We start from the raw sequence: 26,433 nt of genomic DNA, 5'->3' as shown, positions 1-26,433 counted from the left end.
TCAAATAAACAATCTTCCTCAATTGGGTCAGAATGCACTTAGACATTATGATAGGCTGCTGCCCGTGCTATGACCTGCTGATAAGATGTTGCATGTTCAGGATGTAAAGGCCATGCAGGATGTAAATCAAGGTCATTTGGGAGTATGGGATCTATATCAGACAAATCCCAAGAGTCTATGTCCTGTGGAATGTCTTCTATGTCATCTCCCTGAGGTGTTGGTGAACCTTGTGGGGAGAATTGTGTCTCCACAATAGGTGGAAGAGATTGTGGAGGAGCAAGTACAGGAGAGTGTGGAGGAGAAGGCCTAGGTTGTCCTGGAGCCTTGTCTGTCGAGCTTCTAAGGTTGAGCAGCTGTGTCCACAGTTTCCTGGCAAGTAAGTTTTCTCTTAATTGGAACAGGAGAAGAAGCAATAATTTGTCCTGTTCCTTTTTTAATATGAAGCTGGCCTTGACGAGCATCCATTGTTTCAAGGATAGGCTCCAATGTTAAGTCAGAGGAAAGACTGGAGTCTTTTGAAGAAGCGATTTTCAATTCCGAAACTCCTGGAGCCTTTTGTCGAATAGAAGCTGTCCACTCAAACAGAGGTAGATGTTTTTTTGGTCAGAGCCTAAGCACTCAGTTTGAGGGTTTGACTTGATGCTGAGGCTGAATGAGGTGTTGAGCTAGAGGTCGATACTGAAGACTTTTTTGTCTTGGCTGTTTTCGGTGCCGAGCCCAAAGGATCAGACCATGGCCCGAAGGCAGTGGTGGAGCGATGACCATCTTATGTGGCTTCTTTAAAATCTTTACATGGGGGCTCAGGGTAATACAGGTTGCGCTGAGGTAGGAGGCTGGTATTCGATGTCCGACTGAACATCAGAGTCTGAATCTCCCATGGAAAAAGCCTCTTCTTGTTGGATCGCCTCTGCGCATGCTCTTCCCTGAAGATATCGGGGGTGTCGTCGAGCTTCTTTGATGACATCTCCAACCAACACGCCCTTTGGTCTCAAAGAGTCTTCTTGGAGCGGAAAGACCGATGAGCAGCGCAGGTTTCTTCCCTGTGGTCCGGGGACAAGCAGATGTTACACACCTGGTGAAGACTGGTGTGTGCAAATTTCTAATGGCATCAAGGGCAAAAACGAAATGGAGTGCATTCCATTAGCCCTGCATTTCTCGAACACCATGTGGAGTAATAGGCCAGAGACAGGTGCTGGTGCCACCCCCCAGTGTGGTTAAACGACCCCCAACATAGAAATTAGATTTGAATGCATTAGATAGAGAATATGCAATCAAAATACAATGCTGTTGCGGAGAGGAAGATGGAAAGAAAAGTTCAGAATAGACCGTGCCGAGGAGTACAGGCATGAGAGGAATATATGTCCAAACTGAACAGCGGAGAGAAAATCTAACAAAGGACTCAATGCCCATGCACACTATAAAGAGGAGGAGTCACTCGATTGCGTGACTTGAAAAGATTCTTCGAAGAAAAACAACTAGTAACACCCCAAACCCAACACCGGATGGCGGACTTATGCAAAGCATGTTAATCTACAGCCAGACATGCCATCGAAGACATAGTTTAATACCTCATTAAACATTTATTTAAGGTGTTCAGAGAAACTGTATTGAGAGCATTATGAGATTCTTCTTGCTGCCAGCGAATCAGTATTTCTCATTGGGACCATGAACGGCCCATTCTTATCTTAGATTTGTGCTCCACTTCATGTATTTATAACCACTCGCCACAAAAATAAGCTTGCTTGATTATTTCTCAATGTTAGTACACAATGACCTTTAGATTTTAAAAGTCTGTAGACAATGGTCATTCTGAGGTCTCATCATTATCAAATAATTGTATGCACTCTTAACATGAAACATAAAGTATGTTGCGCCAGGTAATAAGCCAGTGAAAGAAGAGAAACTACTTTTTCAAGCTTTTGTTGCAAGAATGTCGCATGTGAATACTGTGATGTGATGACAGACCTCCCCAAGCCTTGGGTCATCTTTAGCATCTCCACTCAATTATGCTGGCAATAAAGTCCACTGTGACGACTGTGTGTGACAGAATTCTTCTGATCGATAAGCATCAACATTTTTTCCAAAGACTCCGACTGCTGCTAGGTTAAAAATCAACATCACCATCCTGTCCCCTCCCTACAAGTTCAATCTCTCTGGCCCTTTTTTGCAAAAACCTCATGTGTAACAAAATTGCTGATACAAAAGGGTTCTGTATGTCAGCTCTCCTGAAAACATATTCTATGGCAACCAATAACAAATTCTAACTAGCCAGTTCAACACATCATATTGTCTCAATATCCCAGCTAAGGTCCATGAGTAAAGTCTAGCCTTGGTTCTTGCATACGCTCTAGATTAAGATGTCAATTTCCTTCATTAAAGACAATTTTGCGAAGACCCTAACACACATTTTATATCTCAGTCTCAATCTTAATTTGTATTTTCACCATTGCTGCCAGTTGCATCAGGAGTATATGAGTATTTACTATATAGTAATTTTCCTGGCCACCTTAACTTTTATAAGGAGATAGTCAATTTCATTGGAAAATTATCACTCTGATCCAGAGGAACTTAATTTCCCTGAGGAGTACTGGAGTAGCTAATGTACTGCCCCGAATTACTTAAGTATTGGTAACCTGTAAAGTACAGATAAGATGCACCATTTTATGCAACAGAACATAGTTTTTGCCTTTATTACTTAAAAATAAAAACACATTCGATATTTCGTCCTTCTGGGCTGCTGACCTGTGGTTGTTATATCTGCCATAATTAAAGTGTACTACGGTTCTACATTGGGTCCTGTACTCTGCTTCTTTAGAGGTGCAACAATTCCAGGTTAGTATATTCAATGTGCACCTGGATATACTTACACCCTATTGTGATTTGTTTTGAAATGGGTTGCGCAAAAGAAAAATTTAATGTAACCGAAAAAAGAATGCTCCTCTGACCCTTTGTCACCTTGTCTATTGCTACCTCTGAAAACTGTAGCCTCGCTATCGCATCCAAGAAAAATTCAATGAGATGCATGGAGGCGTACCCTTCATATTTCTGCACCATGTGGCAGCAAATCTCAAATTATCCGTTTTACTTCGGAAATACAGTCAGTAAAAAAAAAAATATCGCAGAAATCCATGCAAAGTGCACAACTGAATGAAAATGGAGTAATAAAGAATGGATGTGCTCTAGTCACTGTCCTGATTGTACTTCATAAGAGGGACTTCAATGTCCTCAAAAACACAGGACGGAATGCAAAAGGGATACCTATCCTTTCTCCACTCATGCTGAAAAACAAACAATACTGATTCAAACTGGTAATGTGGGTCTGGTCAAAAACACAATACAGGCCTAAAACTCACTTTTCTTCAGATAAATCATTACAAGCAACTTGAATATAGTCTCATATTCCACTTGCAAATCAACCCACTGTTAGGATGCTGGGTGCCCTTCCAGCCATTGGTTCTCTACTTGTAAAGCAAAAAAATATTTTTCTACATCTGCTGCTGCCAGTTCTCTCATATTGTGATCAAGTAAAAACGTCTTCAGGACAAAAATAATCGAAGCACTTTCTGTGATATCCCCAATATTGTTTCAGGCAAAAATTCAAGTACAGTACCATAAAAGTAGTAGTTCAGTTTTTGTAGAAAGTTAATCTTTATGCCTGTAATGTATTCAAACAGGAAAACAACGACTTTGTATCTTAATGATGTTCCCTATACACAGAGCAGTTGCCACTGAAAAGCATGCCATGTGACAGATAAGTTAAGGTAAATACTCATCAGCTCAAAAAAAAGGTTCACCTGGCTTTGACAAGATGAAAATGTCTTGATTGATCGAGATATTAGGAATCTTCGACTAAGTATAAATATTCTTAATCCTCTAATTGCTGTGGCTTTTCCTGTCCCAATCCTGGTACCTGGAGCACTGTGCGCTTAAGCCTTCATTATTATCCAGACCTAATTTCCAATCCACCCTCCACCCACCCCCGGGTTTGTGTTCTTTTAAGGAGAGAACTTAGAAACTAATCAAAATACAACATTTAGTTTTTTGGAAGGGAAAAAAAGGAAAACAAATTGCTGAGCAAGGAGTATTTTTTTTTATCCAAAAAATGGCATAAAAAGGGTTGTTGTGCTAAGATCACCATCTTCGCAGCTTTCACAAGCAAGCAGAATTGTAAAAGTAAACCATTTTTTTTATCCATGGTCTTTGCATTTTTGTAACTGGTAGTCCATTATTCGCATTTTTTGTTGTAAAAAAAATAATGAAAATAATTCAGAAAAAAATGCATTTGGTGACAAAGTTTTCATCTGTAATTTGTTTGCCACGATGGCCAATTTACAAATGTATTATAACATTACATCCGTCAGATCCTTCTGGTTGCAGGGATGTGTTGGCTGTCCAAAAACATGTGGGAGCTAGCAACTGAGCAGCAGCTTATAATACATTTTCCTAGTATACCAAACATGCAGCAATACGTCTGATAAAAGTTAATGAATGTAAATTGAGTGCAGGGAAATGCCTCTTTTTGTATGGTCTTCTTCGCCCAAAGTTTTGAACTCTGCTGCTGGTGGTTTTTCAACTCAGACTTCATTGAGGTCTGCGAACCACACCATTTGGCATAAGCGAACTTTCATGTAATTCTCTAGTATATGGTACTCAGGTCCTGTAAGTTGGAAGGTCACCCCCAGGGACTGCAGCATTGATTGTGCCATGCCACCTTAACTGTGTTAAATGTACAACAAGGCTCCTAGTCTGCCACTGCATTCTGAAAGGGCAGTTTTAAACTGCAAGTCGAGCCCTAAAGCAGGCGTGCTACATTAAGACCTGTAACATGTTTTTGAAAGTCCAACAGTAAAAAACAGCAATTGTTTTTACTGTGGGAAAGACTAGTAACTCCATTGGCAAGTGCAGAGTTGCAGACTGCCACAGCAGTCCTGCTAACTTCTGAATGGCACATCTAAAGGTGATATTCTAAGGTATGAAATAGCGTGTTACATTAAGCCAACTGGTGTGGTCGCACACCACATAATACACCCCATTTCCTCATAATGGGTATGAAGGAAACCTGTATATTTTTTTAATGTGTCCAAGATACTTAGTTTAGAAACAGTGGTTCTTTGGACATCTCAGAATTTGGGGTGCCCACACCATTGTGAGTTTAGAGGGAGTTTTGCAAAATGTGTTCTAGTACACCAGCTTACATTGGAGCCACAAATGCAGGGAAACCAAATTGGTAATAACAAATGTTCCACTATTCTGTGTTCCCACACTTCTACCCGATAAAAATGGTGTCCCACATGTGATGGCCTTAGCACCCACAAGAAAAGTCCCTAAACAGGGCTCGGGACACCAAATTTTTGCATGAGAAACAACCCTGCTTAGGGATGAGGGTAATTGCAGAATTTGGATCTGGTCTCAGTCGTCACTCAAACCTTCCAAAGCAAGGGGGGTGGGATCTAACATGCATGAGTTACACTACTTTTCTTACCCAGTGCCCTGCAAACTTTGGCTAAAAGCACACATTTTCCTCACTTTATCTGTGAGGAAATGTTCTGGAATTTGTGGGGTTCCACCCAGTGTTCCCACACTCCCCTATAAAATGGTACTCCACTTTTGTGGCTGGGCCTAGCACCAGCATTAATAAAAGCCCCAAAACCCAACACCTAAGCTTCCTCATTAAAATCAACCCTTTTTGGCACCTAGCTGAGGAGTTTGGGGCCAGGATCAGCTGCTTCCAATGGAAATGTACCAAACCCAGACATTTCTGAAAACTAGACACTCTAGGAAGTATGGAGAATTGTGACTTGCATAGATCCTACTACCCACAAGACCATGCAATCATCTCACACTTCTGAGGGGGAAGTTCCAGAATCTGCAGGGATCCACAAAACTCCACTCAGCGTTCCCACACTTCTTCCAATAAAAATAGCACTGCATTTGTGTTGTACCACGTGAGTGGGCCTTATGAAGACTATATTTACTTTACATAGGGCCATATGTATGAACACATTTTCCCATAGACACAAAATGGGTAAAACCCTTTGATACATCTGGCCCATAGTCCCTGAGAAGCAGAAAGACTGGTGTGGTGTGGGTGTTGGCAACCCCTGGTGTTTGACCCTGATAGCTAGAGGGAGTGGATCTCGCTTTAGGATCACAGTGCCGGTGACCCTCCAAGACTTCAGTACCACAGAGTTAGCAAATACACTTTTGCTCCAAAAAGGGCTCCGCAGTTGATTGTCTGGGCAGGTTTGACTTTGATTTGTGCCACATCGAACAGTAGTGACAGAACAGATACTTGTGTTTGCTGAGCTCACAGTGGAACCAAGAATGGTTGGTGGTACACGTGTGGATTTAAGGAGGGTGCTACATCTTAAAAAGGCAAAACAATGTACATAGGGTCTATTCAGTGCTAAGGAATGCAAGGAGCAATCCTTGGAAAAGTTCCCACCTTCAGCTGAAGCTAAAGAGTTGGCACCCCCACCCCCTTGATACGAAACCAATGAATCACAATGGAGTTGATTGGCTGAAACACAACCAGAATACTAAAGTGGCCAAGAGAATTTACTAATATTAATGGTGAAAACCACCTAAGGATCTGCTCCTGGAATATAAATGGGCTGGTCAGTAAACTGGACAATCCACAGACCACGCAATATTTACGTAGTTTTCAAGTGGTACTTGTGGAAGAAACTTGGATGCAGCAAGCTGTACCACTGGAAGGTTTCTCGAATTTTCACATCATAGCAACAGAAGCCTTAAAGCATGGGCACCTAAAAGGGGGCTTTGTCACCTACCTATCTACATCTCCTCTATTATAATCTATGGAGACTTCAACATGTACCTGATGGAAGCACCAATACATAATGAAGTTCTAAGAGTACAAGACGAAGTTTGAGGGATACAACATCAAGCAAAACCAAATTGGCACAGAAACGACAAGAAGGCTGTCTGTTAATAGGAGACCTTGAACACCTTGGGTTCAGGGCTTTAAGTTGCCACTTTCCAGGCGAACAACCACTGGGGCTGTCTTACATTTCTAAATACATTTCTAAATCACGAACATCCTTGATGGATTACACCCTGATAGACGCATCTTTTATGCAACATGTTAGTTCATGTGCTTTGTGGGAGAAGCTCAAGAGAGACCACTGTCCGCCTAAACTTGCCTGATCTATCATCCCGCTAGAATAAGAGCCAGCAATTGGGCAGGAGATGGCACCATATAGAACAAACAATAAGATAATTAAAAGGGCCATCACCTCCCTGCCATCTCTCCTACATGACGCAAAGGAAATTCTGCATACCTTTGGATGCGATGTGTGACCCAATATGAAGCTGGGATCATTTTATAGGTGAATATGCAGCCCATTTTGCAACAACAGTATCTACATGTCAAAAAGGGTCTGGAGCCAAAGATCGCCTGTATGGCAACTCAGGAAGAAATAAGGGAAACAAGGAGAGTTAACCAATTATGGAGACAATTGAGGAAAACTCCATATGACCCAGACTTTTTGCACGATTTAAGAAAAGGAAAAAAGTTCTCAAAGCAGACACTGGAGTTGCTGAAAACAGGAAATTTGGATTTTTTGGGCAAAATTACTCTATACACAAAAAGAAGGAACTCAGTAGAGTAAACAGCAGCAGCAACCCCTCATCGTAAGTGTATTTTTCTAATATCGCAGAACTTACCTCTGCTAGCTTTCTCAACTTAGCACTTTAAAGCAAACGGAAATACTTACGTGAGCGGAATGAATCACACAATTTTATGATCTCGGGAACCAAGTATAAACCAAAAGCCCCAGTTTACATGAGATGGTAATATAGCTGAGAGCGAAACTAAACAAACGCCTGTAAGGGCGAGATGACCTTTCTCCATTAATCAATGTACAGGGCATTCAGAAACAAATCACTAAAGGGCGTCGGGAAGGGGCTCCGGGCCCCAACAGAACAGCTCCAGCAATTTTTAATTAGAACCATCTTACTGGGGATGGAAACTAGAGCCCCTTTTTAAGACTACTCTTTACAGTGGCAAAGTCCCTGCCTCATGGAAAGGATCAATGATCTTGCCAGTATTTAAAGGAGAGGACAAAAGCAAGCTTGAGAATTATCAACAGGTGGCATTAATTGATAATGAAGCAAAATATTTTGCAGGAATCATACTGGAGGAGTTGCTATCTTGGATGGAAGACCATCACATCACAAGAGGTGGCTAAAGCAAGAATCATGCCCATGTTAGCCTACGGGTGTGAAGCAATAGTACGATGCTCGACCTTACTGTCTCAAACAAATTTAAAACAACTTTGCGTCTCCCAATGTCTCCCCAGCTCAAATCAGACTGGAGTTTGGCCTAAGCAAACAAACTCTGGGTAGACAGGCGGCTTTTGTGAACTGCTGCCATAACCTCAGGCTTGAGAAAGAGGGCTCCCTGAGCCACCATCTCTGGGCGGAAATAACAGGGAGGGGTTGATCACCTAGGAGGATCTACCTACAAGGAGCCCTTGTCACTTTAGATCTTCTACCCATCTGCCCCCAGAAGGTGAGCCGTTATGAGCTGAAAAAAAAAGTAAAAATACAATACTAAAATAAAGTCGCTTCTGGAGGATAAACGGAATTAATAAGGCGGAGTCATGGATGGCTGATTCTCAGCAACTAAAAGACATTATCCCCTCAAAGCTATTTAGCTACTCCCTACATCATTCAGACAAAGGAATATTTTCAAAACCTCAGGTTCAGGGCCATCCCAGTTTTAGCGCACTGTCCACCAAGGGGAATAAAGGAGCATAGAGATCAATGCAGATTGTGCGGTGAAGCATTGGAAAGGCTCATTCATGTACTGTGTCCATGTAAAGCCGTCCTAAACAAACGCTGCAAAATTATGCAAAGCGAGTTTGTTAATAGAGGAATAAAGACCTGTAGAGGGGCTGCAGTTGCATGTTTTAATCCGGCCAACCTTGCACTCAAATGTGCTCTGGTAAAATTCCTTAGGCCATGAAACCAGGAAACAAGCAGGATGGCACAACTGCAACATTGATAAATGTTAACATTCTGGCAGCTCACCACTTTTACACTGTTCTGCATTCTATTAGTGAACCAGCCTGTTTTATGATAATTTTAAGGAAATGCAAGTATAAATTGAAAGGAACGTTTTTCATAGATTGCAGCAGTGAATACCTTATATTGCATTTTTTTTTATTAACTAAGCAAATAAGTAAAACTAAACTAAATCTATAAAGGAACATAAAATGAGCTTTTATTAAACAAAGAAGATCCATAAACAGAGGCTGCGGTGGTAGGTTAAGGGCAAAGCCATCCATCAGAGTTGCCAGAAGACAATATATCATCTCAAATTAAAGTCTGATACACAGACGATAAGATGAAGGTTTGTGCAATAATAAAGAATGTCAAAGCTCAGGTACAAACTTTCCGATGTAGACCGATCAGCAAAGGAAGTTATGATAGGATTCCTGGGAAACATGTTGGTAAGTATACGATGTATAAACTGTACTGATATGCCAAACACGCTTCAGCATAGGGTGCCAAGAATGGGCAGTACTCACTCTGTGCTGGATTTTTAATACAACATCTTCCCCTGCTTCCCGGAAGAGATCCACCGCTTCGTTGTGCAGAAGATTCTTCAGTTCTCTTCCATTCACCTACAAGAGACGAGAATCGGGAATACTGTGTGCACTCTACTTCTAGAATCCATAAAGAATTTAATTATTTTGTCGCTTACACGTGACCAGAAAAGTATATGGCCTTTCACTCAGTACATACTGAGGGCTGCAGTTAGATTTGCTTTAAGGCACTTAAATGGTTTAATGGACGGTTTTGCTTTTTAAATACAATAAAATAAGTTTATTTTTCATATTGCGTTTTTTTTGCTGGTGACATGCAACAATGAAGAAAACATTGTTTTTTTTCTAAACCACATTCCTTTTTTTTATACTAAACTGTATTGCATTTTAGTAGAAAGCAAAAGTAAGAAAGAAAATACAATTGAAACAAATCAAAAATACAAACATCTGTAGTTGCACTGAAGCTAGTACCATTCCCATTGACACAATCGAGGTGAGCTGTAACCACATCGTAACTCTCTGGTGAAATCATCAAATAACACTGTAGTTCAAGGCGATCTATTGTTCTGGGATCTATTAACTTAGCAAGCATCTCAGCAGATTCAGCAAGGTCTTCCATCAAATGCACGTCCCTTGTACTTTTTAGATGATGTTTTCTGCTACTGCTCATTGAAGCAAATCTTTCTTACAAGCCTTATGTCTGAGTGCCCTTGCGGAAACCTAATGAATGGCTACCCTGAGTTAGCCAATACCATTCCTAGTGCAGCTGTACGTGTCCTAATCTTCAATTACCACATAGTGGAAAATATGCCCAACAAGCATTGTTTTATTGAGTGGACCAGCAAACCAATGGTCATCAATTGCAAGGTTTCGACCACAGAGTCCCAAAATGTGACGAGAACAATCCCAAATCATATAGTAAAAATCTGCTCCCTGCACGTCACACCACAGGAACGCTAAAGCCCTGCCAGGGTAAATCCTAGCCAACTCTGTTTGGGGTGAGATAGGTCATATGGGGAAAATGAAATTGTTTTAGCTTAAAGTGACCATTAGGTCTCACTCCCTCCCTCACATCAGTGACTAGGGTAGCATACAAATTAGTTACCAAAGGTCTGCACCCTACTAGGGGCAAAATAATGCTTATTACTTCAGTTATCGAGGGCTCCTTAGGGTAAGTGGTCCATATATGTCTAGCAGTCTATACTATACATACGTGCTGTAAAAACTGGCCCAGGCCAACATCAAGAACATCCCTCACCTGCTAATAAGTGAGGACTTGCTTACTGATTTATAGATCTCCCACTGCCTCCCATCCCCCATCTCCCCACTTCTGGATTGACATTGCAGTGCAAAGCTCCTTAAAGGGCTTCAACACCCATAGTGGAATGTTACAATTATAGGGTGGTCTCTTCAAAAGCCCTGCAGTCACCCCCTCCCATGCCACCGCCACTTGACCAACAATGTATTAAAGAGAGCATCTTGCCTGTGATCCCAATATGAAGGCCTTGGGCACAGAGTGAGGAGCATGAGATCCAGCTTGCAACCTCTTCTCCCAGTTATCATGTGGACCAAACCAGTAAACTGTGTCTCACAGCTGTGTAGCACAAGAAAGGGTCAGGAAGTCCCAACCCACCTTTCGTTCAAAAGCTTTTAAACGTCAGGTTTAGGACACTGCCCTTCCCTGGCCATCTCAAAGAGCCGAACAACATGTCCAATTCTTAGAAGAGCCAACTGGATAAGAGGCACATTGTATTCAGTAGTGTGTATAAGCACTGGGGAAAAAAACACTATCTTGGCTAATGCTACCTGGCCCATAATCGATAGTGGCAATTTGTTCTGAAACACCACAGACAGTCCACTTAAAACCGCCCCCTATTCAGATCATATTGAGCCTTAGAGTCCACTAAGATCTGTATACATACATCCCAAAAAAGGTTATACACCCAATACTGTAGGGGCACCCTTCCCGGGATCAACTCCCCAAGCTGGTAAACAATGATTTATGTCTATTTATATTTAGGCCAGACACTGCATCAAACAGGGTCATTTTGGAGCAGAATTGGGACCAACACATCCGGGTCCCGCAAGCACACCAACGTATCATCCGCATAACAAGAGACAGCATGTGTTGGATTCCAGACCTTCACACCCCACTTTGCCTAAAAAGCGGAGAGATAATACGCCATAGCAAACATCGGAAACAACGGACACCCCAACCGTGTCACCTTTTGAAGTGTCCATTCGGAAGAGACCCACCTTCTCGCCCGCAAACTAGCCATAGGCTGTACATACAGCAGGCACATCCAGACGAAGAATGCAGGCCCAATCCCACTGAATTCCATCACGGCCTCGAGGTAGGTCGGCAATACCTTTTCGAAGTCCTGTTCAAAATATGGAACTGCCAACACTAGTGGCTTGAGATACTCCACCACAAAGGACAGGACAGGTTACATTATGCATAGCCCTCCTACCTGGCATAAAACCAGATTGATCTATGTGGATAAGAGTACTCATGACCCTAAGCAGCTTATCAGCCAATGTTTGCTGTGTATTTTCACGTCTGTATTCAACAGATAAAGGGCATTAGGCCATCAGAGTCTGGTTTCTCTAGCCTGGCAGAACACCCACCTTCCTGTTCTCGTGAAATACCTGAAATGAAGGAGTTCCCCAGTTTTCTTATCTCACATGGTCTGGGATAAATCTGCTGGCAGGCCATCTGCACCAGTGGATTTTTCTTTGACCATGTGTCCAGGGTTTCCAAAGCTTTTTTTTTACTCCTCTGTTCTCGGAACAAGGATGATAAACACATGCCAGCCAACAAATGTAGCATGTCTGCCATAGGTACGTCTCAGACTCGAGTGTAAATAGATTCTAAGAGTGTTTTTGCATTTATTAATTCCGTTCTTCAAAATGATGTAAGTCCTCCTTTCTTGTTGAAGTCTCAGAATATACTTGCGGTGCTCCTCCAGTTTTAAAAGCCAAGCCAAGAGCCTACCTGATTTGCCCTCGTCTCAATAAAACTTTGATGATTTTTCTTGAGTAGGTTCTCATCCCATCTGTCCGACAACCTTTGTTTAGCCTCTAGTAGATCTCCTGCTCTCCCAGAGCCAAATACTACATCCTAGTACAGTAGCCCCATCCTAGCCTCCGACTTGCGTAGCATATGTTCACACATCGTCCCAACAACCACCCGCCCCAAAAGCAACTTTATAAACATCCCTTTCCACAGCCCTAGTGTGTGCACTGTTATGATTAGTGGCAAACAAACGTGCTGTTAAGTCCTAAGTAAGGGACACAAATGGGAGGGGGCCGTCAGAGCTTCAAGTCGTAGCCGTCAATAAGGGACCCTGCGAAGTTTCCTGATTTGCCAAAGGCGATTAATGCAACAGAAATCTATTTTGTTAGGAAGTGGTACCAATTCCTCTCAAGGAGGTCACTGTAGTCAGGATAAGATCAAGTCTGCTGTAACTGTTATGCGTCAGGGAGTAACACGAAAATCTGCATGCTGATGGGTTCTGAATTCACCAGATATCAACCAATTCGATGTATAGTAGGGGTGGGTTAAGAACCACAACTTTTCCTGATTTCATTCCTTCTCTAGGTGGATATATTTCCAATTTTTGCCCAAACCAAACTTAAAGCAGATGCGGTCGAGTAGCCATCCCCCATTTCAAATCAATGGCTTCCAAAGAAATCCACGACCTGTAATTCAAATTTTCCATTTAACAAAAGAGCCTACCCACACCCTTGATATGTATGCTTTCTATCATCCGCACATTTCCTGAAAAGGTCAGCCTACACTTCCCCCACTGAGCTCCTTTACTTGAAACAATACATATCAATCACCTCAAAGCAGGTGTTTACCTTTGAGAGCACTAATATGCTGGCTTGTGTCAATCTTGCACCTCCAGTTAGAGAATGATTGAGGCTATGGATGTCTCCAAAGGTGAGGACAGCTGTCTCATTAAGGTCATGACCTTCAGCTCTTTCATCAATTTCAGAACTACAGATGTTGGAATTATAGACGGACCAAGATCATACAGACATTCAACAGAACTTCAACCACAAACATAGTTCCGTGCCAGTTTGGATTAAGGCTTTTCCACTGAAAAAATGAAAGACTCTATATCAAGACACAATTTCACAAACTTCCTATTGCGATCTACCACAAAAAATATTCTTGAGTAACTGGGAAAAAAAAAAGTCTCTCTGTTCCTCGACCAGTTGCTCCCTCATCAAAATCAATAAACCCAAACAAAGTAACGATTAAGAAAACACCAGGTTCAATGATGATAACAAAACACACTGGGGCAGTCAATCATTCTGGAACAGATCATAATTACTTGTTTAGAATACACTAAACCAAAGCAAAGAAAAACATATTTTTAAATCTGAGGCCATGGTATCTGCGAACCCCACAAAATAAGAGTTCTACGGGTACAATACTTTTCAATCAATGGCAACGCCATCCAAAGACCTTTGAAACAACTCAATGCTCTTTTAGAACAAAAAAAAAACCTAACTGCACCTTAGGGTCCTCTCACCTGCCCAAAAGTAAATTATCAAAATGATCCTATGATAGTTCAAGAAATTTGTCTCACCAACTGACAAATGCAACAAAGGTCATTAATCTGGTCTTATAAGCTTGTGGCAAATGTTACCCACGTCAATAACATATTGCTGCCTCCCAAGGAAGTCCTCTGGAAACTGAAATCACTAGTTGCATAAAAAACTAAATAAAGACCATGTGCCTCCGAGTAACAGAGTGACCTGTGGCATGTCGCAGACTAATGAGTTACTAAAATAGATGGGACGAAGTAACTGTACACTCACCTTAACAAGAGCAGAATCCAATCAGGTGTCTTCAACACCCTGGGTAAACTGACTCTTCTGAACATCAAGGAACAGCTACACACCATCCAGAACAAAGGGCAAGCCTGATACTGCCGGATTTCGCTTTAGTCTTTGACACATGTCAAAGTCTGGATCCACTGCCAAGAATCGCATATCAGAATAAGTGGAACGTAAACCAAGGTATTGCAAACCACAGCCACCAAGCTAAACAGGGTTCCTGCATCCCATGTGCATGACCTTTCCAACAGGTTTCCTCAAAATGTACATGGTACTATTCGTATCAGAGATATCAGCTACCATGTATAAACGGACAACACACAGATCTACCTCAAACTGGAAGGAGGATCTTGGGACAATCATCGGGTAGCAATCAGTATGAAGAAAACTCCGCAGTGGATGCAAAAAGAATGTTTCACCTGAACAGCCGCAAAAGTGAGATTCTGCTCAAAGGCCTGGTGGACAAGTCTCTGCTCTCCTTCACCACTCAAGTAAACCAGTCACCAAGAGCATATTTAATATCTCAGGACTACTACAACCTACATAATTAATTCTACATCTCTCCCAAAATATTCACACGGATTCTCGTTGCATTGATTTCTAAAGTGAACTACTGCACCAGCCTGGTCAATTGGTGCCTTTGAAGAAAATACACAAAGACATACTGATCACACCAGGACTTCTCTCAGGATGCAGGAATATCTGCCACTCTTAAAAAGACCAGAATTCAAGACCCTTTGCTTAGCTCACATGAATGCTCCCTTGGCCTGTGCAGGCTCCAATAGATCTGGTAGCAGTTTTCTGACATCAAAGGATTCAATCTCTGGAACGCAGTCCCTCTTTCCTAAAGAAGACCTTCATGAAGTACAAGATAGGGCAGAAAGCACACTTCGTCAGCACGGCCTATGACATTACCACATCAAACTAGACAGAAAACCCTAAACCATGGCCTTCAATGCAGATGACTTCTACTGTTCATCTGGGAGCCAAGTGCCTAACAGCAATCTTTAACATTCTAGATTCCAGCACTAATGATGTGCGAATCAATTTCAATCTCCAAGATGATCTCAAGCTTCCGCATTTGCTGACACAAGCATTTGACAGTCAAATTATTATGAGATTGCTTCCTAGCTTTCAGAGTTCTTTTTTCAATATTTATGTAGCTGCTTGCACCTCCAAGAAAACATGCAAGTTCAAAATATTGTGTAATGACCACAACCACAGGACACAATATATTATACACCCCTCCTCCAAAGTGCTCCATGGCAGTCGAGCCACAATAAGCAGGAATCCACAAAACATTAAATAAATCCAAATATTTCCCTGACCATCATTAATGCCGAAGGTTCCAGGAGGAGGGGTTTGGCAGGTTCTGTTTCCTTCCATTTCTATAACTGAAAGCCCAGAAAGAAGAGTGCCATTGCCAGCCCATCAAATGCTTCAGCAGATGGTAATTCATTCATATTGCACCAAGTTCACAGAGACTCAAAAATAAGCAATGACCCAACTGACACAAGGTGTACCCCCTCCACTAAAAAAAAGTAGTCACAAGGAAGAAACCAGCATTAGAAGAAAACTGGAGCTGACGTTCCACAGAATGTTAAATAGGGACAGACGATTTGGACAGCCGTTTGCAAAAATACTATAAAACTTTTGCTATAAATATTAGGAGAGCTATTATATGTTTAAAGTAGGTGTGTATTCTCTCTGGTGGATCCACTCTGTACGCCTACATATTTTTCTCCCTTTTGCATTTCTCTTTAAAATCTTGATAAAGAATAATGAACATATGTGTGACAAAAACAAAGACTCATGATTTAACCTCTCCGAGATTGCGATCACAATACTTCTAATGATGAAAGTGAATCTTTCACTTCATTGCTAAATGCGTCACAGGTAACTGCATCCGAGACACTCGATCCCACTGCTGAAAGTGGACCTGTAAATGTGTGGCAGTGGAATCCACCATCACAAATCATTCTCACCATAAGAATTTTGTCTCCCTCCTGGAGCCGCCCATCCAAAGCAGCTGCTCCACCTTCTTTTATTCTGCTGACAAAGATGCCGTCATCGTTGGTAATGTACTGCTGGTTAGTTCCGCCGACGATGTTAAACCCCAGACCTAAAAAGACAGTAGGTGAGTCACAACAGATAAAAATAAGACGTGCACTAACCAAGCCAGACCATACATGGATACACACGCACAAGATGATTTGTACAGATCTTTCTGTGAGCATCTTTTCTACTGACTAAGCTATGGCTAATGTCTACATTTCTAGAAGGCAAACTTACTGAGTAAAAAGTCAGTCTACAACCGGGCAGCCTTTTTCCACTGAGCCTCGGCCTTGAGAGATATTGCTTAGCATCAAAACCACCAATAGTTGTTTTTCAAAAATTATGTTTTATCCTAAAAAAGTAAGCAGCTCTAAGACCCGCATGTTATCAAATATTGGGCATTCATTCAGGGGCAGTTTCACCCTTAGGGCGTCATCCCCCTGTTATTTTTTGGTCCCCCACCCTAATTAATTAAAGTAGATATGAATACAAACAAGTTATTTAGCCCGCAGCAGTCAGCTGTTAGCTGCGAGCCAGTCAGGCAACAGTTCCTTCATCATTCTGATCGTGCGGCAGGCAGGGGGGCGGGGGAGAGGGGGTTGGAGGTTGGGGCTTCAGAATATGATTGACAGGACAGCTGAGCAGAACAGATCAGACAGTGCTCTGCAAAGCAATAACTAGTCAACAATGAAGTGCGCATGACGGGTTGAACTGGTGCCCTTCCCTGGCCAGCCGGACATGCGCATTCTCAAGGAGTCTCACCTACACAATTAGTGGAGCCTGGGGGGGGGGGGGAGGGGGGGGGAATCAAAGCTGCAGTCTCCTGGTCCCCAAATGAGTGATGAGTTGGCCTGCCCAGTCCAATCACTGCTCTGCTCCCATGCTGTGTTAACAGCATGGGAGCAGCGTCGGGATTGGCTTAAAGTTGGGTTACTAGGGCCGCTCCGGTGCAGACTACAGAGGCAGCATGGGGGTGGGAGGCACAGTCCTGTCTACGGAGCAATGGGAGCATTAATAACCAATCACTGTATGGCATTATTGTGAAGCCATGCAGTGACTAGCCATTCTGCCCACGTTGCTCAGCCTCACTATCCCTCCCCTCTTTGTGTGCCTTGCCAGTAACAGCATTGCACAGAAGGGTGCGGAGAGGGAGAGAGACAGAGAGAAGACGAGACCACACCATCTCGTGGCCTGATCCTCCAAGTTTGATGTGAGGCCTCGCCAGAACTGGGCCTCGCAGTTGCAAGAAATTAAATTAAATTGATTGCTCTCTCTCGGACTTTGAGGAGTCTGTCTAAGCACTGATGGACAGTATTTGGTCAGTACATACAAAATTAAATACTGGTGGTGTATTTATTTGTTGCAAAATAAGAAGTTTAATAAAATTGCTGTAGCTAGGCTACGATAATATATCGCACTAGTGCATCTTTTGTGCCTATGTGTGGAAAGAGTAAGACAGTGTCCACTTTGAACTTGCCGTCCCACTGTTAGTGAGGGGGTAAAACACCTATGACCGCGGCATGTCTGACAGAGACTGTTTTAATTTTGGCTGTTTTGTTTATCCACTGTTATCCCAGAAGTGAACGGCCTATGTGGTGCAGGAAACGCATAGATGAACATTTCACAGTGTTTGATGTCTATAAGAAACCTTTTAATAACATTGTCTGCCTCTTAAAATATCATTAATGCCATGCATCTACACTAACAGGAAGATCCCACATATAGCATTCATTGCAAAGACAGGTCATTATTTTAAAGAGAAATGAAAACAGGTTTACAATAAAGGAACCTTGAAAGTAACGTTTACAAATGATTTACAAAAAACGTTCTTTCTGTTTATTCGCTATCATTTACCCTTTATTAGGTGACAAGAAATTATCTCAAATTCGGGGGTCCATACAATTAATGCTTCACTACAGGGAGGAGTGCTAAGATACCCGATTACAGTATCAGTGTTTCATGCCTCAACCCCCAGCCCTTGTACCCCACCTGCTACCTACCCCATCAAGCCTGTTACACAATGTCTGTAGCCACTAGCCACCAATGGGTCAGGCTGCTGATGTCTCCCAACCCCTCCATCCTTTGCACCCCTTCCTTCCCCAAGCCGGTCTCACACATGACAATTAATTTGCTGGCTCTGCTTGTATGTCCTGGCAGGGTGCCTAGCCCGCAGGATGGGAGGGTAGAGGAGAGAAGGGGAATGGGTGGACTGGATACAAGAGGGAAAACTAGGTAGTGGAGAGCCAAGGAGCAAAGAGAAAGAGAGAGGAGACAGAGAAGGTGAAGGGGAAGAGAAGATAGGATGAGAGATGGGAAATGGAGAAAAGAATAGACCAACTGATCTCCACCCTCGCCCACGCCCCACCACCCAACACCAGCAACCCCAACACCGCGTCCCTCAACCTCAAGCAATGGCTCGACGACTGCGCCAACACCCTCAATCCACTTAGGAAAACCACCAACACCCGCAACAGCAAGAAAACTCCTAGGTTCACCGCAGACCTTCAGGCCTCCAAGCAGGAATGCCGAAAAGCTGAGAAGATCTGGCTCCAAGAACAAACAGAAAGCAACCACGCCGCCCTCAAATCCGCCATCCGCAAACATCACCAGCTCATCCGGACCACCAAAAGATCTTTCTACAAATAACAAATTGACAGCAACGCACACGATAGCAAGGAGCTCTCAGCATCATCAAGGAACTCATCAACCCCAAGTCCTGCTCTGCCGACCCCCCTCACTCGCAAGACTTCTGCGACTCCCTCGCCACCTTTTTTCACCGCAAGATCACAGACATCCTTGGCAGTTTCGCACCGCTGTCCCCCACCACCACTGCCAAGGCCGAACCCAACGCACCCATCCACGCCAACATCCTGAGCGCCTGGACTCACACCAACGACGAGGAAACCACCAAGACCATGAGCACCATCCACTCTGGTTCACCCGCCAACCCCTGCCCTCACCACGTCTTCAATAAAGCCAGCCAAATCATCGCTCCCCAGCTCCGGACCATCATCAACAGCTCCTTCGAGACCGCCATCTTCCCGGAGAGCTGGAAACATGCCGAAGTCAATGCCCTGCTCAAAAAGCCCAAAGCCGACCTGAAGACCTCAAAAACTACCTGCCCATCTCCCTACTCCCCTTTCCTGCGAAGGTCATCAAGAAGATAGTCAACAGCCAACTATTTCACTTCCTGGAGGACAACTGCCTACTCGACGTCTCCCAGTACGGCTTCCGCAAGAACCACAGCACCGAGACTGCCCTTATCGCTGCCACCGACGATATCAGAAGCAGGCTCGACAAAGGTAAAACCATTGCCCTCATCCTCCTTGACCTTTCTGCAGCCTTCAACACCGTCTGTCCCCACACCCTTCGCACACACCTCCACGACAGTGGAATCTGCCACAGAGCCCTTGATTGACTCACATCCTTCCTCTCTGGCAGAACCCAAAATGTCAGCCTTCCCCCATTCCTGTCAAAAGCCACCAAGACCATCTGTGGAGTCCCCCAGGGATCCTCACTCAGCCCCACCCTCTTCAATGTCTACATGGCACCGCTCACCAACATTTTCCGATCCCACGGCCTCAACATCGTCTCCTATGCAGACGACACTCAGCTGATCCTCTCTCTCACGAAGGACCCCACAACCACCAAGACCAACCTCCACACCGGATTTCACGCCACCGCCAACTGGATGGAGGCAAGCCGCCTCAAACTGAACTCGGAGAAGATCGCGATCATCTTCGGCTCCAAAAAAACAGCATGGGATGACTCCTGGTGGCCTGCCACTCTTGGAGCTGCCCCAACGCCCACCACCCATGCACGCAACCTCGGCTTCATACTGGACTCATCGCTCACTATGACCCAGCAAGTCAACGCCATCTCATCCTCATGTTTTAACACCCTTTGCATGCTTCGCAAGACCTTCAGGTGGATCCCCGTTGAAACCAGAAGAACGGTCACCCACGCCTTCGTCAGCAGCAGACTGGACTACGGCAACACTCTCTACGCGGGAACAACAGCCAAGCTCCAGAGAAAACTTCAGCGCATTCAGAACGCCTCAGCACGACTCATCCTCAACCTCCCTCGCCACGAACACATCTCAGCCCACCTCAGAGACGTCCACTGGCTCCCAGTCAACAAAAGGATCATCTTCAAACTCCTGATCCACGCTCACAAGGCTCTCCCTGTGTTGCACATCCATTAAGGTGTGTGTGTGGCTTGCATGCTCTGAGGGGACACTTAGGTATTCAGGTAGATAAAGAGCAATTAATTACAAAAAACGAATTCAAGGGAACACATTTCACTATATTTGATTTCTTGATGTTTGATGTTCTCTTCACACAACCCAACCCGTACAGTACGCGCCACATGAAGTAGGAGTAACTCATGTAGTTTTATTCTTTTTTGCTGCTTTCTGTTACTTGAAAATGTGCAATATGCAGAACAGAGAACAGTATTTTATGTTGCTCAGTGGGATACTGCTTTTGTCACAGAAATCCTTTTGTTGTTACTGTGCACTTCATAAGCTATAATCATAATCAAACACAGTGAGCTATGAGCTGCCCTCAAAGAGCTGCAGCCAAACTGCATGGTACAGGTTAGAAAGTTTTTCCCCAGTCTCTCATTATCCTAATTTTGCTAAAAAGGGTTTCTTTGAATAAAAATAAATTATTAGTAAAGTAAACCCTAACAACTGTGTTACGTTTTGAAGCCGGAGTTTATACTTCCCCCAACCAAGAACTCTTAAATAATGCTACTGGTATGGATGACATGTGAATCCTACTCCTTGTAGTCCCCTTTGTCCTATGTAACATGTTGTATACATTATTTATCCCCTGAAGGAGACATACCGGGCCTTATAGGGTGCCCTACTGCCTTTTAATGTTTATTCCTTGCTGCCTCACTGTGTCCAGTCTGACAAGTCACAATACATTTTATTTCCTCAGGAGTTTTAATTTGTAAACGTATATAAAAAATTAGGAAATCTGTGGCATTGTTGTCTCAAAGTCTGCTATGAAGTTCTGTGGTTGTACTGAATAAGTCGCTGCCTACATCATTTTCATATGAAGTCACTCTTTATTCACTACACTTTCACAATTGCCTTATTTACCCTCTAGCTTTCTCAAATTTGCTTGAATATGAACCATTTGCCCACTCTATTTTCAAACTTTTCTCGGGAATGGGGTGAGAACCCCACCCCCCGGAACACCTTTTATGATGGTCGGGATCACTCACTACGCTTGCTCGCCACAGGTCCCTCATCCAGACCTTTTACGCCCCACCACTTTCAAATGTCACCAGCCACCACCGCATTCATTGTGGGCACCAAATAACTATCCAGATTAGTGCTACAGCTGTATAACCCTGCCACCACCTTTAACAGCGCCTAACACTCATCACTGCTTGATGAGCGGCAGGCTTAGGACACATGAACGGCCTGGTCATGAATTAGTAATGGAGCAGTGTTCACTTGTGCTTATGTTGAATCCAAATTATTAATATCTCCAGTTCTGGGGTTAGGTGCACTAGAGCTCATAACACAAACCCTTAATTTGTAATGAATCGAAGCACTGGCTCCTTCCATTAAGAATTCTGAATGAAAAAAAACAGGCACTGCATTAACACAATAAAGTAAGACATATTACTTTTGCCAATCTTGGTTTTTCACACTTAAATGTCTAAGAACGTGTCTGGCGCTGGTAATGTGGTTACTGTGCCATAAGATTTTAGAAGTACTTCAATAATAAGGCACAACAAAGCTGAAACCAGTTTGGAGTTGCACGTTTACCAGTTCACAGTGGACATGGCTTAGCAGTTTGGGCTGTACTGGGCCTACTGGAGCATGAGCAAGCCTGCTAGTGGTTTGTCCCGGTCTAGAATGTATGTATGTATGTATGTATGTATGTATGTATGAAGCCCTATTTGTAAAGCGCAAACAAAGCCAAAGAGCAGCAGAGAGCTGTATGGTAGTGAGCAAATAAATAAAACAACTGAGTGGAATGCGGGCAAAAATACTTAAGAATGGATGAGGTAAATTTGCCCATTCTACTCACTGCTTTTTTTTTTTTTTTTTTTTTTCATGGGTTACATCCCAGGTCCCTGTTGAAACCCATGTGTTCCAGATCAGCCATAGCACCAGTGGTCTATGCTGTGGTTACTGACTGTAGAGACAGCAATTCTACTAAGGTACCTGTAGTGGTGGCAGATGCAGTTAAACGTACCCAACACCCATGCTCCCTCTATTCACCACCACCCGCAGTTATGACTGCTATTGTTCTTCATGTAGTAGCTCTATCGGCACCGGTGTTAGCTGCTTCTCAGCCAGTTATGTTGGCAGCTATGTTCACTATTGATGCCCACACTATGGCTGCAGGTATCCGTGCTGTAGTCCATACATGCTAGCAACTAGTGGTGCGGCTGCTCTTGCACCAGTGGTGGAAGGGGTCAGAAGGAGCTGTGGCTATTGTTGCAACTGTGGTAGAGGCTATTGTCATTGCTGTTGCTGCTTTGGTGGAGTGATTGATGGTGTTGCTCCTGATGATGCTGCAGTTGTGGTCCTACTTACCGGCTGTAATCATTGCAGTGGTCCCTGGTATAGTGGCAGCTGTGGTCTCTGATGAAGTTAAAGCTGTGATTTCCCCTGGGGTCCCCACACAGCTTCACTGGCAGCTGTTGTCCCAGTAATGGGAACAGTTGTGCTGTCTCATATGGTCACTGCTTTGAAAAGAACCTGCGGGGTGAAAGTGTTTCTGCTTCCGTTGTGGCAGCTGTGGAGTTATCAGTGGCCACTGTTATAACCACAGCAGTTATCCCAACTGTGAATGCAGCTACAGTGTTGGTTGCCTGTGGTCCCTCCTCTGCTAGAGCTTTTAGGTCCCTTCCGTATTGGCATCTGTGGTCAGTGTAGCTATGTTTGGTTGATGTGGTGATCTCTGTGATGCCTGCTGTTGATGCTAGTGTTGTGGCAGTTACTGTGATGATAGTCGTTTTGTCACTGATGCTGTGCCTGTTGATGTCCCCATTCCGTTTCATCTTTACATCTGAGGATATTGCTATTATCTCCAACTAGCTGGCACCGGTTGATGCTATTGCAGTTCCTACCACTGTGGCATCAGCAATATCATATCACATCACATCACAGTTACTGATATGTTTGCTTCTGCAATCCCTGCTAAGGCTAAGGGTGTGTGCTGCAATCCCTGCTAAGGCTAAGGGTGTGGTTGCATCCAAGGTACCTGGTGCTGGTTATGATACTAGCTGTCACTGCTACTACTTGGTGGAGTGATCAATGAAGCCACTACTGTTGTCCCTTTGCAGTAGCAGGGCCTGTCCCTACAGTGGGTCCTGTAGTGGTGACAATACATCTGTGACAATACATCATGGGTACAATACAGTTATGGTTGCTGCTTTGGTGCCAGCTATGCGTGCAGGTGTTACTGCTGTGATAGGTTTTGTTGCTGCCAGCAGATTTTGTTACCATTATGGTATTTCGAAGCTCGTCATTGCTGTTGCCAACGACTTGCCAGACAAAGTTGATGATGTTATTCTCCTTGCCATGGTGGCAGCTGTAGCTGCTAAAAATGAAAACTGCTCATCATGTCTCCAATTTGGTGGCAGCTATGATCTTTGTTTTAGTTGCAAATGTGGCTGCTACATTTGAACCTAGCATGGTGATATGCATGGTTGCTTGTCTGGTCCGAACTGTGGCTGCTGCTGTAGTTTCCCCCTGTTTTGATAGCTCTTGTTGTTGCTGTTGTCCATGGTGAAAGGTATGGACTTTGCCCTGTTTACAACTGTATTTGGTGCTTTTGTCCCCGTTGTGGTGGTAGATGCAGTCTACTGAGGTCCATGCTTTGGTCACAGATGTAGAGGAAGCTTTGGGCATCAATGTTACTTCTGTTCTGTTTGCAACTTTGTTGCAGGTGCAACTGTGGGGGTGACTTTCATTGCAGCAGCTCTAGTCCTTGCTGTGCTAGAAGAGACTGTTGATGCATTTTGCTGTCTTTGTGGCAACTAAGGTTAATGTTGTGGTCCCTGCAGTATTTGTAGCTGTTGCCACCGATGTGGTCCCTGCTGTGCTGGCAGTTGTCTAAGTGACGGGCTCTGCTTTTGTAGCTGGGAATGTTTTGTCACTCCTACTGTGCTAGCATGTGTGCTGCTGCTTGGGCAGCTGCTGCAGTGGTTGGAGGCTGCTGTGCCAGTTGTTGTGGCTGCATTATCCATAGCTCATGTTACTGCTGTTGCCGCCATGGAGGCACCTCGGGTTCTTGCCACGGCTAAAGCTGTAATCATTGCTGTTGTCCTTGCCATGAAGGCAGCTGTGGTCACTGCTGTTGTGTTAGATTTGGTTGCTTTCAGGGTCTCTGATGGAGTTACAGCTATGGTTCCAGATGCGGTCACTACTTCAGGGACAGGTGATGCAGGAAAACATGTTCCTACTGTCTAATGTTTACCAAATCTACCAAAATGAATGTCAAGCACCACTGAGTCCGTTCGCAGCATCATCAAGTATGTTTGTACTACTATGTGTATGTACTAAAGACCTATAAACCTCCTGGACAGCTTAGAAAACAAATTGTAAGCCACTCTTGGACTATAAAATTAGGGATTGGAGATTAGGTAGAAGGTGCCCAGATTCTCAGGGATGTGGAATTCCTATCGCCCGACGCCCGGGACATCTTGTTTGGGGTCAAGGGCAACAAGTTTTTATGTTTACTTTGTCCTTGGGACAAGTAGGCCCAACCCCCTGCAGCACAAACCCTTTGGCTGCCTGTTTACAGAGAGTTGAACTCTCTGCAGTTGAGGTAATGTGTTTCCAAAAGATAATGCTGTTCGAACTTGTATTTATGGTTCATTATTTGAAAGCCTTCATTATTAGGGTGCGTGCTGTAAATAAATGTTTTAAGGTCACACTTCACTACTGACGTTGGTTCCAGTACAAAAAAAAAAAAAATGTGTACACACATGTTTGAAAAGTTTAGGCTAAGAGGCTAAGTATAATGCTCCCAGAATGCTCTCTGATTATATGCAAATGAAGTGTCATTTAGTCAAATGTGTTGATGCATGCTAGTATTTCCCAAAAATATTTCTAATGGAAAATCAGTGTAACCATTTTCAACACGATTATGGGAAGCATGAAAATAAACAAACACTGACAAAGCCAACTAATCTGAACTATTTTTATAAGTCTTTTAGTTTCATCAATGCGTGTCTTGTTTTGACATGGCTTTTGTAACACTTTATTGTTGTGGGAGCTACCAGGCCCTCAACATTGTAACAAACATTGGCAAAACCCCCCCCAAAAGTTTTTGAACTCTTAAAGCACACGTTGCCACCAGCGGCATAACAAAGGCCCCGCAGCCGCCCTCCAGGGGGCCCCGTCAGCACAGCACCTGCCCTGAGTGAGTCTGGAGAGGGGGCTCCTCCATGTTCTTTGCAAAGGGGCACCCTCCAGTTTCGTTACGTCACTGATTGCCACTGTAGTTCCTGACACTGAACAAAACTACTTTGTGTGGCAATATGCTCCTTGTGGAAGAGCAGAATGCGATCACTCACAGTAAAGCCAGCCGAAAGAGAGAGAAATAGAAGTTTAATAAAAACAAAATGTCTTTGTTAACACCAGACGTAATTAGGGACCAAGAGCCACATGTAGGTAGCTTTTTGCATGTCGCAAACAGCGACTTTCGCTGTTTGCGACGTGCAAAAAGCACAATGCAATGCACAAACCCAGTTTTGCGATTCAGTAACCTGGTTACCGAATCACAAAACGGGTTTGCGACTCGCAATTAGTAAGGGGTGTTCCCTTCCTAATTGCAACTCGCAGTGCAATGTAGGATTGATTTGTGACCGCGAACGCGGGCGCAAACCAATCGCAGTTTGCACCCATTTCAAATGGGTGCTAACACTTTCGCAAAAGGGAAGGGATCCCCATGGGACCCCTTTCCCATTGTGAATG

At 43.7% G+C, this 26,433-nt stretch overlaps 1 protein-coding gene across 1 annotated transcript in view; it reads right to left on the bottom strand.

The window, feature by feature from the left end:
- Window positions 1–26,433, bottom strand: part of SYNJ2BP (synaptojanin 2 binding protein) — a 91,293-nt gene that overhangs the window by 51,023 nt on the left and 13,837 nt on the right. Inside the window, exons 2-3 of the mRNA XM_069208803.1 lie at window positions 16,409–16,545; window positions 9,555–9,650 (exon numbers count right to left, since the gene is read on the bottom strand). Coding sequence (XP_069064904.1) covers window positions 9,555–9,650; window positions 16,409–16,545 — 233 coding nt within the window. The remainder of the gene's footprint in view (window positions 1–9,554; window positions 9,651–16,408; window positions 16,546–26,433) is intronic.

Source organism: Pleurodeles waltl, chromosome 9 (assembly GCF_031143425.1).
Source record: "Pleurodeles waltl isolate 20211129_DDA chromosome 9, aPleWal1.hap1.20221129, whole genome shotgun sequence".
Lineage (NCBI taxonomy): Eukaryota > Metazoa > Chordata > Amphibia > Caudata > Salamandridae > Pleurodeles > Pleurodeles waltl.
The sequence above is the reverse complement of the archived record's forward strand: the minus strand, read 5'-3'. Positions and strand labels throughout refer to the sequence as shown.